Source organism: Diabrotica virgifera, chromosome 6 (genome assembly GCF_917563875.1).
Source record: "Diabrotica virgifera virgifera chromosome 6, PGI_DIABVI_V3a".
NCBI classification, from domain to species: Eukaryota; Metazoa; Arthropoda; class Insecta; order Coleoptera; family Chrysomelidae; genus Diabrotica; species Diabrotica virgifera.
In genome coordinates, this window is record NC_065448.1 from 140,510,379 (window position 1) to 140,528,256 (window position 17,878).

At 34.6% G+C, this 17,878-nt stretch overlaps 1 protein-coding gene across 1 annotated transcript in view; it reads right to left on the bottom strand.

Annotated features, from left to right (window-relative positions):
- Positions 1-17,634, bottom strand: part of LOC114325323 (nicotinamidase) — a 100,599-nt gene extending 82,965 nt beyond the window's left edge. The window contains exon 1 of the mRNA XM_028273366.2: positions 17,533-17,634. Within this exon, the coding sequence (XP_028129167.2) occupies positions 17,533-17,618 (86 nt within the window). The 5' untranslated portion in view covers positions 17,619-17,634. The remainder of the gene's footprint in view (positions 1-17,532) is intronic.
- Between the last annotated feature and the right edge of the window lie 244 nt (positions 17,635-17,878).

Sequence of the window (17,878 nt, forward strand, 5' to 3'; positions counted from 1 at the left end):
GACAGGGAGAGGCGCTGGCGTGTCTCCTCTTTAATATTGCCTTGGAAAAGGTAGTCAGACAATTAAATATTAGAATGAATGGAACTATTTTTAATAGATCGACGCAAATTGTCGCATTCGCTGACGATATAGTTATAGTGGGCAGAAGTATGAGAGACATGGTGCAGTGTTTTACAAGGCTTGCGGACGCGGCAAGTGAATTAGGACTTGTGGTAAACGAGGAAAAAACCAAATATATGTTGGTTTCTAAAACCTCCCGAAATATCCAACAGAGAATTCAAATTAACAATCACACCTTTGAGCAAGTCAAGGAATTCACATATCTTGGATCGCTAGTAAACTCAATAAACACGACAAGCGATGAAATAAAAAGACGCATAGCAATAGCAAACAGAACTGTTCACGGTCTCCATAAACATTTAAAAAATAAAAATATAAAACGTGCAGTAAAGCTCAATATATACAAGACTCGATAACTCGAAGCTCGATATAGACAAAATTCTTAGAAAGATTTTTGGGGCAGTAAATGAAAATGGCGTCGAAGATACAACTTTGAACTGCATTAGTTATACACCGATCCAGATATTGTGAAATTCGTTAAAGTGCAGAGACTTAGATGGGCTGGACACATTGCTAGGATGTCAGATCACGAATACACTAAGAGATTAACATTTTCAAAACCAGAGGGCACAAGAAGTAGAGGACGACCACGAAGAAGATGGATTGATGATGTGGAAGAAGACCTAAAGATTCTAGGGTTCAGAAGATGGAGGGAAGTTGCCAGGAATCGATAGGAGTGGCGACTTCTTTGTGAGCAGGCCAAGATCCACAACGGATTGTCGAGCCACTTATGATGATGATGACATCTGCAGGGTACCAGCTTTCTCCCCCAGATGATAATCTGACGCGTTCAAGTAACTGCAAAAATCCCCGCTTGGACTCCACTACCATAAGCGCCGATTTTTATATAAACAAATATGAGCGTTCAAAATTTGAAACTTCATTGTTTATCTATGAAGCATAACGTAATAGACCAAGAGGCAGCGCTGAAAAATCTATTTGAATTTACTAAAGCTAGATTTTTCACAGTTGATTACTGTGAGTGTATAGAGAAACATACTGCGGTCGGACAAGCGAAACGTAGAACAGGGGTTACTGAGAGGGTATCAAAGTTGCTTTCCTACGAAGGTAATTATGTCCATTTACTAAGGCTGAAAATCAGTACACACATTCTAAATTAAATATAAATAAAAGTGATTATAGTCGGTCAGCTGTATGACGGGACAGAGCCGGTCGGTCGGCCCCAATAGTCGATTGAGGAAATGAAGCATTTTGGCTCGCAATTTTTTCGTGCAGCATGGATTTACTTGAAATTTTCACAGAAGGTAGGGAATAGTCCAAGGATAATTTTTTATATCATGCCGCTATCATACGCTAAATCCTTGGGGGTGCACTGGCGGATCCAGGGGGGTGTCATGGGGGTCATGAACCCCCCATAATTGTAAACCCACGTATCCTAAGGTTGGTAGGACTAATGCCTGGTTGCACCAACAGATCTTAAGCTCCAGCTTAGCTAAGTTCTGCTTATAGATAGGGCCACCGGAAGTATCACTTACATTGCCCCATAATTTTGGATTCTTACCTTGCTATCAAGTATATCTATTATTATATTATGATATTCCTATTATATTTTGTTGTAATTATATTACAGTAATTCTTATGATATTTTCGGCTTAAGCCTAAGATCTGTTGGTGCAACCAGGCATAAGTCACCTTGAATCAGAGATAGGTAATTAAATCACCCTCAAGACCCATGACCCCCCCCCCAAACAAAATTTCTGGATCCGCCACTGTGGGGGTGGGAATTTTTTATTACATTTTAACCATGTAATTCGATGGAAAAAGTGATTCTAAGAAAAAAATATTTTTTACATTTTTTTCGTAAAACTAAGATTTTTCGAGTTACTCGCGCTTGAAAATAACAGTTTTTCGACGAAAAAATCGACTTATTTACAGGGTTCTTTGAGAATACCTCGAAAAATATGCATTTAATCAAAAAAATTGTAGATATCGAAATTGTATCTTTTAGTAACACAAACCAAATTCTTTTCCTATAATATCTTTAAGACCAATACAAACCGAGATACGGCATGTTAAAAGTTAGCTTTTTTCGCCAAATGCATAATTTGAAATATTCAAAGCCAAATAATGGGAAAAATTTGCATTATTCGAGGAAAACTTAAATAATCTTTCTTTAAGTATACAATTAGACCTTTCAAAAAAAAAATAATAAAAAGTTTCTAGCATGAAAATTAAGCGACTCAAAAAAATGTCGGTATATGCTTTTCTCTACGAAAAAATCAGTGAAACAACCCAGTAACTACCTTCCTAATTCAAAATTGGTCTTCACCTTTCTGTATTTCCTTTTATATTTATATTATCAATACACTCAAGGAGTTTGACCTATTTAAAATGCCTAATTTTGGAGAAATTGGAGTTTAAAAAAAATTGATTTTTTGCAATTTGGTATTTTTTACCTTTTACTTCAAAATATCTTCGAAAATACTGAAGATATGAAAAAAATTATAAACTACTAAATTGTAGCTTTTTTAACGACTAAAATTACCCTGTGCATAGATTTTTATTACAGTGAATATTTAGCCAGATATAGCTGTTTAAAACCTCTATTTACCAGCAAACACCCCCTTATTCGAGCCCTTTAAACCCGCCCCAATTAAAAACTAAGGCATCTTACGGAATTTCATTTACACAGTCTTATATCTCTTTAAAAATCCTACAAATTCATTTTTGAGGGGTCTCATTACTGAGAGGGTATCAAGGTTGCTTTCCTACGAAGGTAATTAAATCCATTTACTAAGGCTGAAAATCAGTAAACAGTGAGATATAATATTTTTCCAAAATTAGGCATTTTAAATAGGACAAACTCCTTGAGTGTATTGATATTACAAATGTAAAAGGAACTACAGAAAGGTGAAGGCCAATTTTGAATTAGGAAGGTAGTTAGGGGGTTGTTTTCACTGATTTTTTCATAGACATAGGTACCGACATTTTTTTGATTATAAGTCGCTTAATTTTCATGCTAGAAACTTTTTATTATTTTTTTTGAAAGGTCTAATTGTATACTTAAAAAAGATTATTCAAGTTTTCCTCGAAAAATGCAAATTTTTCCCATTACTTGGCTTTGAATATTTCAAATTATGCATTTGACGAAAAAAGCGAACATTTAACATGTTCTCGGTTTGTATTGGTCTTAAAGATATTATTGGAAAAGAATTTGGTTTGTGTTACTAAAACATACAATTTTGATATCTAAAGTTTTTTTGATTAAATGATTATTTTAAAGTCGATCAACCGAACGACCGCTTATCCGAACTCCCAACTTGTGTAAAAACTCGATTGAAAATGCCTAAACGAAAGCGTATTGTCCTTTCTATGAAATTTTTTAATGCTTAAAAATCTTCATTTTGTTGCAAATACAGCACTTTTTTGTTTAATTTCTATGCTATTTGTCACTAAAGATATGTAAATAAGGCTTTCGTTCGAATATGGATAAATAATATTGCTATATCAATGCAGTTCGATTATCCTAAAAATCGATTTTCCGAACACCTCTGTCCCCCAATTAGTTCGGATAATCGACGCTCTACTGTATTCTCAAAAAACCCTCTAAAAAAGTCGATTTTTTCGTCGAAAAACTATTATTTTCAAGCGCGAATAACTCGAAAAATCTTAGTCTTAGGAAGAAAATGTAAACAACATTTTTTTCTTAGAATCACTTTTTTCATCGAATTACATGGTTAAAATGTAATAAAAAATTCCCACTTCCGAGATGGGGTGGCAACCACCCCCAAGGTTTTAGCGTATGATAGCGGCATGATATAGAAAATGATCCTTGGACTATTCCCTACCTTCTGTGAAAATTTCAAGTAAATCCATGCTGGACGAAAAAATTGCGAGCCAAAATGCTTCCTTTCCTCAATCGACTATTGGGGCCGACCGACCGGCTCTGTCCCGTCATACAGCTGACCGACTATAATAACTTTTATTTATATTTAATTTAGAATGTGTGTACCGATTTTCAGCCTTAGTAAATGGAAATAATTACCTTCGTAGGAAAGCAACTTTGATACCCTCTCAGTAACCCCTGTTCTACGTTTCGCTTGACCGACCGCAGTATGTTTCTCTACACACTCACAGTAATCAACTGTGAGAAATCTAGCTTTAGTAAATTCAAATAGATTTTTCAGCGCTGCCTCTCCGTCTATAAACAATTAACGTAAACATTCGAAATTATGTGTAGTTCATATCATTAGCTACAAAAGGTAAAAGTTTTAAGTTTCTGCATTGTAAAAAACAAGAGAATTTAAGCATTTTCCATTAAAATCGTTTTTTTTTTTATTTAAACAATTAATAAACATAAAAACAATTATTTTATTGACTATTCGTGTATTGTTCCCGCGAATAAATATGTCTGCAAATTTTCATTCATTTGCATTGGGGAAAAGGCAGTCAAATTAACGTCTAAAGATTTGATGCAAACTATTGAACTAAATAAAAGCGTTTAAAGAAGGTAGAAGGCCGAAGTCCAGGATGAATATCTCCAACACGATAGGCAGACCAAATGAAGATTCTGGTGGGGAAATCCCTACTTGAAGCCGTCATGAATGGGGACAGCAAGCTAACAATAGTTAAAGTGTAATCACGCCCTGATATGGGCTCAAAGAATGATGTGTTGGAGGAAATATTATACTGCAGTTGGAGATAACATGTTCGGCCGCTTTCTTCGCACGTTCGCAGAACGAATTAAACCAGCTAATAGTAATCCGTCATGCCTTAACCATTAAGTTATACAATCCAGAGTTTCTCAAGGTAGTGTCCTCGGTCACTTCCTTTATCTCCTTTATACTGCTGGCATAGGTACCTGCTGATGATGACATTACTATGGCCATATTTGCGGACGATACAGGAATCCTTACCTACATCAGACGAAAACCCAGATAGAGCTTCTCACAAACTGCTAAACTATTTAAATTCGCTTCAAACTTGGTTAAAAAATGGAAGATTTGGGTAAATGGTGAAAAGTCTTCACAAATTAGAGTTATGAAATTGCAGCAAACCGAGCAAGCAACACTAAAATACTGCAAACTTTCCAATCAAAGACGCTGCTCATGATAGGAAATGCATTCTAATTCAAATTTCGACTCAAAACAAGTCGCAATCAATATGGCGACGTTGAAATGCGACTGTGCGAGCCTTGTGGATTTAAAATGAACTAACGAAATGATGTCATGAAATAGCGACTTATAGAAATTAATTGTGACTCCAAAAAAGTGGTTGATATTATAATTTTGAGTCGAGATTATTGTGACACGGACATGAATGAATGGCCGAAAGCGAGGTTACGTTTAGTTTAGGAGATTAGGGTTTTGTTTGTTTCTTGCAAGGAAAACTAAAGCAAAAGGTATTAATATGGCTGGGTTTTATGGAAATTTGCTGGTTTTGAAGGAATTAGATAGAATAGTATTAAATTAGAAATATAATAATTGAGAATGTTCACAACGTGAATTATCAACTCGATAAAAGATGTAAGGTAATAATCTGGGAAAATTAGTATAAAACAAGGAAAACTATGTACCAGTTATTTTATTGCTGGACATGCTGGAATCAAATCTTAAGATTTCATGTATTATTAATATAGCTATGCAAAGTCCGTAGATTTATTTTATTTAGCGTATGGCTTAAGTATATCACAGAATATATTTAGATTTATGCATTATACAATGCATCACAAACAGATGTCCAATTTTTTTATATATTCGATTGACCCTTCGGTTGCCATTACAAAGTCTATAGGGTCGCCTGTGTATGCTCTGCGTGGGCAGTCCTGAACAATGTGACTGATCGTCTGTCTTGCAGCGCCGCAGTCACAAGAAGGCGAGGGGAGTTTACCCCATATGTGGAGGGAGTCGGCGCATCTTCCACAGTTTGTTCGAATTCGATTAAGGGCTGCCCAAATCTTACGGGGACGTTCAAATTCGCCAGGTTTCCCTATGATGTCCGGTAGACAGTGGTAATGCGGATCTGTCCTACTTTCCCAATCTTCTCTCCATCGGGTATTTAAGTCAAAGTTGGATTGCTGCAGCGCTTGAGCAGACTGTAGAGGGGGTAACCTGGATCGGAGACGGTTTCCAATAATATCGGGGATGTCGTTGTGGACTAGAAGCTGGCGACTGTCCATTATTTTGTTATATTCTTTAACCAATGCATGTTCGCGGCGTAGGTTGGGTGGTGCTATATTACTAAGGGTAGGTAGCCACATTGTAGGGGTGGGCTTAATTGTGCCTGTTATCATACGCATAGTACGGTTTAGTTGGGTGTCGACCAGGTGGGTATGCCTGCTATTTAGCCACACTGGAGCACAGTATTCTGCCACCGGATATATCAGGCCAAGAGCAGAGGATCTTAATGTTGATGCTGTGGACCCCCATGTAGTGCCGCAGAGTTTCTGTATTATATTGTTGCGTGTTTTCAATTTTGCTGCTGTTTTCGTCAGGTGTTCTCTGAATGTGAGCGTTCTGTCTAGAGTAACCCCAAGGTATTTCGGGTATTTATTGTGTTTTAACAGCTTGTTATTAAAATACACTCGCAATGCTCTGTTTGCCAACTTGTTATTTAGATGAAAAGCTGATACTTCAGTTTTTGTAGTACTTGGCTGTAGTCTCCATTTCTTAAGGTATTCGCTGAGGATGGATAAGTCATTCGTGAGAGTGATTTCTGTAGTTTCTAAAGATTGGTAGCTTGTTGCAAGGGTCCAGTCGTCAGCATATCCAAACTTCCGAGATTCGGTTTCAGGCATGTCAGCAATATAGAGGCTGAAAAGTAAAGGGGCAAGGACAGAACCCTGTGGAAGGCCATTGTTAAGTTTCATCTGTCTACTCGTCTCCTTTCCCATTATAACCTGGAAGGCTCTGTTGGTCAGCATGTTGTCAATGAGGTTAATTATCTTTCTGCAGGGGATAATGCGGGCCAGTTTATATATTAATCCCTGTCTCCAAACAGTATCATATGCTGCTGTTAGATCTATAAATACTGTTGCTGTCTTTTGTTTCTTTTGAAAACTAGCTTCTATAAAAGTTGTTAATGACAGCACTTGGTCCGTACAGCTTCGATGAGGGCGGAAGCCAGCTTGTTCAATGGGGACATTTTCTAGTATCCTGTGACTAATTCTGTTGAGTAGAAGCTTTTCTAATAGTTTATATACCATGCTGAGTAGAGCTATGGGGCGGTAGTTTTCTGGCTTATCGTTTGATTTGCCCGGTTTCGGAATTGCAATTATCTTTGTTCGCTTAAGTGAGAAAGGAATGTTACCTGACTGAAGTATATCAATAAAGAACATTGCAAGCCACTGTTTCGTGTATGCACCACTGTGTATTAAGAACTCTGGATGGATACCATCAAAGCCAGGTGCTTTACCTGATTTCATTTCTTTCAGCGCATGTGTGATTTCAGAAATAAGTATTTATGCTGAATATTCGGAGTTCGTTCTGTTAATTTGTTTTAATGCCCTTAAGTCTCTTTTCACGTTGGTAGTATGTGTTCGATCTCGTGGAGCTCTGGATAGAGATACTATATGGGAGGCAACCTTGTTAGGAGACATTTTAGACTCTCTGGATTCCAGCTGGTTAGCTCCTCCAATTTTCCGCAACAAGGACCATGCCTGCCGGCTTGATTTTTTGAAGTCAAGGTTTTCGACAGTCTTTATCCATTTTTGGCGTCTAGCTGTATCGATGTTGTGTAAAAGCTCATCGGCTATTTCTCGATCACCACTTTCGAGAAACTTCGTGTATAAGTCTTCACATGTTTCAGTCCATCCAGGCACATATTCTTTGCGATACCCCCTAGGGATGGTTTTCTTGGCAGTGCTTATTACTGCGCCCACAAACCTCTCATAATGTTTGCTGGTTGGAGGGACCCAGTTCAAGGTCCGGTCTAGTTGTTCAGAGAACTTCTTCCAGTTTGCTTTTCTAAGATTCCACCTGGGTCGAGGATATGATCTAATTATTGGAATTGATATTCCGATGGTGATAAGCACCGGACGATGTTGAGTATGTGAGAAGTCTGAAAGGACACTTCTCGCAGTTGTTAGTGGTCTGTCATTGGTATCTTTTGAGACAAAACATAGGTCTGGGTTATATTCTTTTCTCCATGCAGCTGATTTAAATGTTCCTCTGTCTTTGGCATCAAAAACTAGATATGTGTTTTGCTCTTCGGACCATTCTACTAGTGCCTCCCCATTTTCATCATTCGTGGTGTACTTCCACATTTCGTGGTGGCTGTTGAAGTCGCCGATGTATATAGTAGGATGTGGATGAGTCTTTAGCACTTCTGGGTTCCATGTAGTGGCTGGAGGTTTGTATATGTTAACTACGGTAATATCTCCAATCTTGGTGACTACTTCATGTATATTATTTTCATTGGAAGCAGAAAGTAGGAAACCATTTTCTATATTGCAGCGAATGTAGGTTGCGACGCCGTAATGTTTATCATAGGTGGCTCCCAGTAAATCGTAGCCAGGTATCTTTCCCCTTAAATCAAGCTGGACTTTGTCTTCAGTATGGGTCTCTTGTATGGCAACCAGGTCAATGTCGTTATCGTGTAGGATTTTTTGCAACACTTGGCATTTTGCCTGGCTTATGCCCTCGATGTTAAGGTGACAAACTCGGATACACGGTCCGAGATCTCTAGTCAGTTGGTTCTGAGAAGAACCTTTATTTGTTCCCATCGTATGTTTACGTATAGATAAGATTTCTGTTTGTGATCTGTGATGTTGGCAGGATATTGTTTTTGTTTTTCGTTCGTCTGCCGTAGAAAGTCCGTAGAAAGTGTGCTATTTGGTGTATAAACAAATTAGCGGTCCGAAATCTTTGTTTCAATTGTTGCTCTGTAACTCAGAAGATTTTAACGCTAAACCAAAAACACTCACATAAAAATTCACTGTAATTTAATTCTGCACATAGATATTTTTTTTCGATTTCCTTCGGCGAAAATTTTCCTCGGAAAATTCGGGTTTTCCAAACAAAATCTTTAATTTTCAGCTAAAATTTTAGGGAAGTAATTATTTATCAATAATTAAATAACTTGGTGACAAATCTTTTTTGTTATGAGTGCCTTGAAGATATGAAAATTTGTATGTACAAAGAGGACCGGAATAAAAAGGTAATGGTTCAAAGATTGAAATCCTGTTGTTTATAACTCTGTCGCAAATGCCGGTCAAATTTGACCGGTTATACCTGGAACCACTCATCGATTTTTTTTCTTCGAAGAAGAAGCCGTGCCCTTTTCAACAGCGTTAACTTAATTTAATTTAATCTGATTTTTTCTGAGGGGTTCCATTTGTTTATAAGCCAAAAAATTGTTTCTTTATAACATTCCTGAGACCGCTCAAATAGTCCAATTTCAATTCTGTAAAGTACGTTGAATAGGTATAGAGCTTTTTTATACGAAAATCATAGTTATTCTGGTGTATCATAATCTTTCGGGTTATTATTTCGACCGAAATTTTTTAATTAACATTTTAATTATTGCTAAACTATTGGTTAGATTGTCGCCGTCTCCTGATATATAATCTACTAGGTATAAAAAATCTTTCATGTCAACAATTTATTTAATTACATATTGATAAATAATTACTTTCCTAAAATTTTAATTGAAAATTGCAGATTTTTTTGGAAAACTCGGATTTTCCGAGTAAAATTTTTGTTGCAAGGAAACCGGAAAAAATAACTTTGTGCAGAACTAAATTGCGGTGAATTTTTATTTGAGTGTTTTTGGTTTAAAGGAAAAATCTTAGGAGTTACCAAGCACTAATTGAAAAAATAGAAGATTTAGGAGTGTTAATTTGTTTATAAATAAAATAACACACTTTCGGCGGACTTGTCAAACCCCATATTACTAATATATGCAATCTTAAGATTCGATTTCAGCAATAAAATAGCTGGTAAATAACTTTTCACAAAATGACATTTTTTCGATAATTTGCCCAGACTATCAACAAACGTTGCGGTGGTTGCATAGCCAATCAATCCAATAAACAGGAGGACCAACCCAAATTCTGAGCAGTGTCAAAATGATAACGTTAATAGGGAGATTTTGTTGCTACGTAACGTAACGCATCTCCGTATACGTAAAGCAACTAACGTGTCGTAGAGGATGAATGTTAAAATAGGTAGTTTTTGTAACTGCCTTAACGTAACGTAAAGCAAATCGAGTCGTAAAGTCATTTTTAAATTCCGTTGACATTTAAAAAAAATAAAACAATGTTCACACAATATACAATTAATATACAAATGTAAAAAAAGATAAATGAATGATGAAATTGTATGGTTTCAATTGCTTCTATTTAAATATAAAAATGTTATTTTTCCTTAGGTTAAATTTTTTTTATTTTTGTTTATACCTACTTATTAGTTGTAAATTATTGTACCTAGATCAGAATTCCAGTATAATGTAAATAGTTTGGTAATATTTATTTTAAAATTTTACTGAAACTAGGTCATTTGTTTATCTAGTTATTAATTGTGGTGATCACTGTATTTCTTACAGATTTGTTTTGTCTCAAGATTTGTTTGTTTTGCTTTATTAATAGACAACTTAAAAACAATAAAATTTTAAATCTATTATGAAGTTCCAATTTCCAATTACAAACACAGGATAATTTTACTCAAATAGACTAAACCAATAAATAATATAACCTTAAAATGTTTATAAACGGGTAGTACGCTGATGAAATGTTCATTTGGTAGGTAATCGGGCAAGATCCTCGTGTGCATTCGGTGACTTTCGTCTCGATAGGGAGGCGTTCTCACGTACGTATCAGAGCGTTACTTTAGGTAATACGTATCGAGATACGACAGTTCAACCATTAATGCGCAAGCGTACATGTCAAAAAGATGCGTTACGTTTACGTATTTGTGTGCACAAAAACTCCCTAATATCCCCAGTTGGAACTAATATCGAAATGAATAAGAATCGCTATAAATTGCATCTGTCATGGCGGAGTCGAAGTTAAATTGCGAGATCGAAATGAATTGGAATCAGGCCCCTGGTAAATACGTTTCCAATATCCATACTGACCTTGAGATACTGTTCACCGAAGAAGTTATTAAATTACATGCAAACAAAGCTCAAGATAGAAATTTCACCCATGAAAATCAAACGATAAACTACCAGCCGCTACTGTGGGAACAAAACTGAAAAGGTGATGGCCAGAAGACCTAACTAATTAGGTCTATTGGAGAACCATCGATGGATGGTGCTCAAAGCATGTCACGATTCAAACCTATTTGCTACTATTTGCTAAATACTCTGTGTTGTAATTAGAGTGGATTGTGAATTTGCACCTATAGTCCAGGAACCGAAGCTTTTCACCTCGCAATTTTTACAGAATGGATCGATTTGCTAAAAAATTTGAGAATAGGTAGTGGATAGTCCAAGGATCAAAATCTATATGATCCTGAAAGGCGCTTTTACCACGGGGGTGGTTGCCACCCCATTTCGTGGGTGTAAATTTTTATTATATTTTGATCGCAAAAATTGATAAAAACATTCATTCTAAGCTAAAAATGTTCCATACATTTTTTTGATTAAATTAATAGTTTTCGATTTATTCGCTATCGAAAGTGTTAGTTTTATATAGATATACTCATTATTACGATTCACTCAATTTTTGCCGTAGAATTTTTTTTAAAACCAAGTTCTTGGGAATTAAATAACCTACAATTTCAAATTTAAACATTTTTTCGTATCTCTGATGCTAATCTTTCTATTCTGAAGAAAATGGCATTTTTTACCAAACTACAAAAATTCGTTATTTGCTTTTAGCTCCAGTTTTTTAAAAAGTAATCATTCTAATCCAGTCAAACTTCTATAATATATTAATAATACATAAATAAAGAAGAATGAACAAGGCCAATGACTAAAAGCACCGGTAACTTACATTATTATGGTTCCAATTGGATTTCTCCTTTTTTGTTTTCAAAAAAATATACTGATTTTTTAACCGCAACTTTCTTATTTTTTATCTTAGAAAGAGTTTGTTAAAAAATAATTTTGTAGGTTTTTGTAAGGCCTATAAGGGTGATAATATTAATTATTTTTAAAATCCCCCGTCGCAAAAATAAGTGACTGAAAGGGTTGGTAAAGGTGATTTTTGCAGGTTACTACAAGTTTTAATTGTCAACAGCTCACTCAATTTTTGCCGCAGGAAAAATTTTTTCAAACCAGGTTCTTGGGAATGAAATAATCTACAATTTCATATTTCAACATTTTTTCGTATCTCTATTGCTAATCTTTCTATTCTGAAGAAAATAGCCCTTTTTTCCAAACTACAAAAATTCGTTATTCGTTGTAACTCCATTGTTGTTTTAAAATAATCACTCTAAGCCGGTCAAACTTTTAGAACCTATTAATAATACATAAATAAAGACGACCAAATAAGGTCAATGACTAATTTTAATTAGGATGGTGATTAGGGAGTTGCTTCCGATCACTTTTTAGCTGAAAAAAATAGGGACTGACATTCTTTTCATTATAAATCACTTAATTTTTGAGCTAGAGACTTTTTTTCTATTTCTGGAGGTAGATGTTTTTAAATACTTTAAACTAGTTTAAACAAGTTATTCTCGAAAAATGCTTAGTTTTCCCGTCTTTTGACTCTGAAACTACAATATTTAGCATTTGACGAAGAAGAACTAACATATAATAAAGTATAGCTCGATTACTATTGGTCTTAAAGAAAATTAAAACAAACGGTTTTGTTTATTTTTTAAAAGGTACATTTTTGTTAGGTAAAGTTGTTTTGATAAAACGAAAACTTTTGGAGTTATTAGCAGAAAACTTATTAAAAACATTGATTTTTTCGATATAAAACTAACACTTTCGATAGCGAATAAATTGAAAACTATTAATTTTATCAAAAAAATGTATAGAACATTTTTTGCTTAGAATGAATGTTTTTACCAACTTTTGCGGTCAAAATATAATAACAATTTCCACCCCCGAGATGGGGTGGCAACCACCCCCATGGTAAAAGCGCATTTCGGCATCATATAGATTTTGATCCTTGGACTATGTACTACTTATTCTCAAATTTTCAAGCAAATCCATCCATTCTGTAAAAATTGCGAGGTTTTGTCCTGTTTTAAGCTTCATTACTTGGACTACTAATAAAATGATAAAAAAAAATTAATTCATATAATATGTATGTATTTATAACATATAATCCTAGACAAGTCGAAAACAGCAAGTTCGTTGGAAAAAACATTCCCATGAGATTTGTTTGCATAATCACAGTCGTGATACATCTCAGAATAAGGTTCAAGAAGTCGCCCACGCGAAAAGTGGTCCAAATTTTTTTTAATGATTTTTTTTAATCAAATTGCAAAAATCAATGTTTTCGGCATGGACAAATTTTTTTAGATATTTCGGATCATTCGATACAAAAAAGGTCTCTTGTAATTTTTCTCTAAAGTTGATCGTGTTCGAGTTATAAGCAATTTAAAATTTGAAAAACGCGAAAATGGCCATTTTTAAGACTTAATACCTCGGTTAAAAATTATTATTATGACAGTCAGAAAGTGACTAAATCAAATCTAAAGCCCCCCCTACATGATCCTAAAGAAATTTGTATCATTAATTTATTACTAAGCTGTTATTTTTAATTATTAATAATGAGCGGTAACATCGTATTGACGCAGCTGTAAATGTGAGTGCGAGTGAGACGCGCCATTGGACTGCCTGAATGGCATCTCTTTCGCACTCATCATGGACGGCCGCCTAATACGTGCATGGCGCTCATTATTATTACTTAAAAATAACAGCTTAGTAATCAAATAATGACAAAAATTTCTTCAGGATCTTATAAGGGGGGCTTTAAACTTTGATTTAGTCACTTTCTGACTTTCATAGTAATAACTTTTAACTGAGTTATTAAGCCTTGAAAATCGCCATTTTTCGTTTTTCGTTTTTTTTTTTCAATTTTAAAATGCTTTTACCTCGAAAACGATAAACTTTAGTGAAAAATTACAAGAGAACTTTTTTATCCAGTATGGTCCAAAAAACCTTAAAAAAATTGCCCGGGCCGAAAATACTGATTTTTTGCAATTTGATAAAAAAAATTGTTAAAAAAAATTTGGACCGCTTTTCGCGTGGGCGACTTCTTGAATCTTATTCTGGAATGTCTCACGGATGTGATTATGCAAAAAAATCTCATGGGGGTATTTTCTCCAAAGAACCCGCCGTTTTCGCCGTGTCTATCCGTTTATTTACATTTATACGAGTAATCCTCATAGTTAAAAGACTTACACTTATTGTAACAATATTATACACCTCCTAATAGTAGGCAACCAATTATTCAGCAATTTAGTATTGGTGAACTACACTTGGTTTTGTAAATTTTTTAATATTGTAATCAATAGCAGTTGATAATTATATTTTTTTATTAATAGTTCGGCTATTAAAAAAGAAGGTCGTAGAAAAAGTATAGTATTTTACTCGCATGTAATGGCTATTACTTACGCTAATGAATAACGACACTCGCCTTCGACTCGTGTCGCAAATTTCATCATCGTGAGTAATGTCCATCATTATATGCTCGTTGAATAATATACTATTATTATTTTTACAGTGCGTCCATAAAGTAACGCATAAATTCATTATTTCGTAAGCGGGCGACTTTAAGGAAAAATCTCGAAACAGGTCGATTTTTATTTTTAAAATACAATTTTTTGGTATATACACATACCGGCAAAAATTAGCTGAACACCTTAAAAATGGGACATGTTTGATGTCTCGAATTTCCTAAACCTGTCGTCCGATTTGAGTGATTCTTTTAGTATGTTATAGCCTTATTCTCTAAGAATATCGATGTAGTAATAATGTTGCTAGACAGGTACATGTCATTTTATACCGGGTGTTACAATCATACTCTGTTTTTTTCTTAAAGTTCGGAACACCCTGTGGAATATTCTAGCATATATAAAATATTAAAATTAAAACTCGATTGTAGACTTAGGCTTTCTTAACATTTTATTTTTTGACTCATTTGCTTATGTTAGAAAATAAAAAAAGTTATGTGCTTTAACAACTAGCCATGTTTTTATCAATAAATCCTCATAGTAGGGGAGGAAAGTATGCTAAATTTGCAGTTACTCGAGCTTTATGGGGACCTATTGGATTGTGAAGAGTGGGTGCTAAAACCAAAAAAAGTTAAGTTAAGTTTTCCATAAAGTGTGGGACTCTCCATTTTTTAATTTAATTTTCCATTTCCACCAATCGTTTTTTCCAATTATAGCGCCATCTATCCATAATTGGAAAAAATGATGCGAATAAAAGTTGCTCATTTTTACGTCAAGGATCCAAATCTGCAATAAAATTGGGGGCTCCTATTTAAGATTTTAAAGTAACCGCCCACCCCACCTCCGTGGGGGGTCGTGTTTGGTGGCATTCAATAGATTTTTGAAAAATATTGATAAAGGTGTATTTTGCAGTTTTACGATCTGATGTTCATTTCGCGAAATATCGCAGGGTTCGTATTTAAAATTTTTTATTTACCCCCACCCCTCTCCGTGGGGTGTCACGAGCCCCCACGGAAGTGAGGTGGGGATTTAATTTAAAATCTTAAATAGGAGCCCTCAATTTTTATTACATATTTGGATTCTTTACGTAAAAATAAGCAACTTATATTCGACACATTTTTTCGAATTATGGATAGATAGCGCTATAATCGGAGAAAAATGATTATTTCAAATGGAAAATTAAATTAAAAATGAGAAGTCCCCCACTTTATGGCAAAACTTAACCTTTTTCTGATTTTAGCACATACGCTTCACAATCCAATAGGTCCCCATAACGCTCGAGTAACTGCAAATTTAGTATACTTCCCTCCCTACTATGAGGATTTATTGATGAAAAACATGGATAGTTGTTAACGCACATAACTTTTTTATTATTTCACATAAATAAATGAATCAAAAAGGAAAATGTTAAGAAAGCCAAAGTCTACAATCGAGTATTAATTTTAATATTTTACATATGCTAGAATATTCCACAGGGTGTTCCAAACTTTAAGAAAAAAAAACACAGTATGATTGGCACACCCGGTATAAAATGATATTTACGTGTCTAGCAACAATATTATTACAACGATGTTCTTAAATAATAAGGCTATAACATACTACAAGAATCACTCAAATCGGACCAGTGGTTTAGGAAGTTCGAGACATCAAACATGTCCCATTTTTAAGGTGTTCGGCTAATTTTGCCGGTGTCGGTATATATTATACTAGTGACGTCATCCATCTGGAATTGATGACGTAATCGATGATTTTTTTAAATGAGAATAGGGGTCATGTGATAGCTCATTTGAAAGGGTATTCAATTCTCTATTCACTAGTATAAACATTAACATAATTATTTATACAGGGTGTCCAAACAATGCTTTTTTATTTAAATTAATTGAGACAAAAAGAAGAATGTATGTAATTTATTTAATTCAGAATACGTTTTACGGTTGTCAGAAAACAGGAAAAACATGTTTATTTGACAAATAAATTGCTTTTCGCTTAAAATCAATGTTAAAGCTGCCACCCACCTGCCTCTTGGAAATTTGAACATTATGTTTAAGCGAAAATCAATGTTTATTTTTTCAAATTAAGCACTTTTATGTTTTCTGAGAGAAGTAAAATGTATTTAGAATCAAACAAATTACATAGGTACATTTATCTTTTTGTGTCAATTAATTTAATTTAAACAATTTTTTTGGACACCCTGTATAAATAATTATTTTATTGTTTATATTAGTGAATAGAGAATTAATACCCTTTCAAATCAGCTATCACATGACCCCTATTCTTATTTAAAAAAATCATCAATTACGTCATCACGCCCAGATGGATGACGTCACTAGTATGATATATATGCCAAAAAATCGTAATTTAAAAATAAAAATCGACCCGTTTCGGGATTTTTCCTTGAAGTCGCCGGTTTACGAAATAATTAATTTATGCGTTACTTTATGGACGCACTGTATAACAAACTGAAAATATAAACAGAAACAAGACAAACTAAAGCTACAAAAAACCCTTGTTAATCTTATTTTAATTATAAATACCTATCACCTATCACACTGAATATTTAAAAATTGTCATTTTTTTAATTTACCAATTAATATTAAAAACATTGGAGTTGTCTTGTTACCACAACCAATAATAATCACTTTCAAAGTTAAAAGCACCTTTAAAAAGTTTAGTTAGCGCCACCTATGTACACAAGCTACTATCAATGGCGCATAAAAGTTTGCTGATAGTTAATGACAACAAAAAACGGCAATGTACACAAAACGAATACAAATTCTATGAAAGCTCTCCAACCAAAAATGATTATCTGGTGTACCCTGAAGTGCAACAAACTGGCAAAATATGTGTCTGTGTATTTAAACATTAGTATAATATTTACCAGTTCTTGTCAAAGGCGGTGAAGCACGCGTCCATACCGCACGTGGTGTTGGTGTTCACAAAATCAATGAAATTTGTGCTAGACATGACGCTGCAGCTGAGGTATAACTGGTGAAACTACGCGCCAAGCGCAAAGTATTTTATGTTTAACTTGGTCAATATTGTAAGCGACGTTGCCAGAATTGCTTTAACGGTCGTCAAAGGGATGAACGATAGGTTGACGAGCTTTCGTTGATAGGGAGTTGATAGGAATTATCGGGATTTCTTTTTTCTAGTCTATCGGCATTTCTTTTTTCTAATCTATCGGGATTTCTACTATTTTTCATTATTAGTATTCATTTTATCTT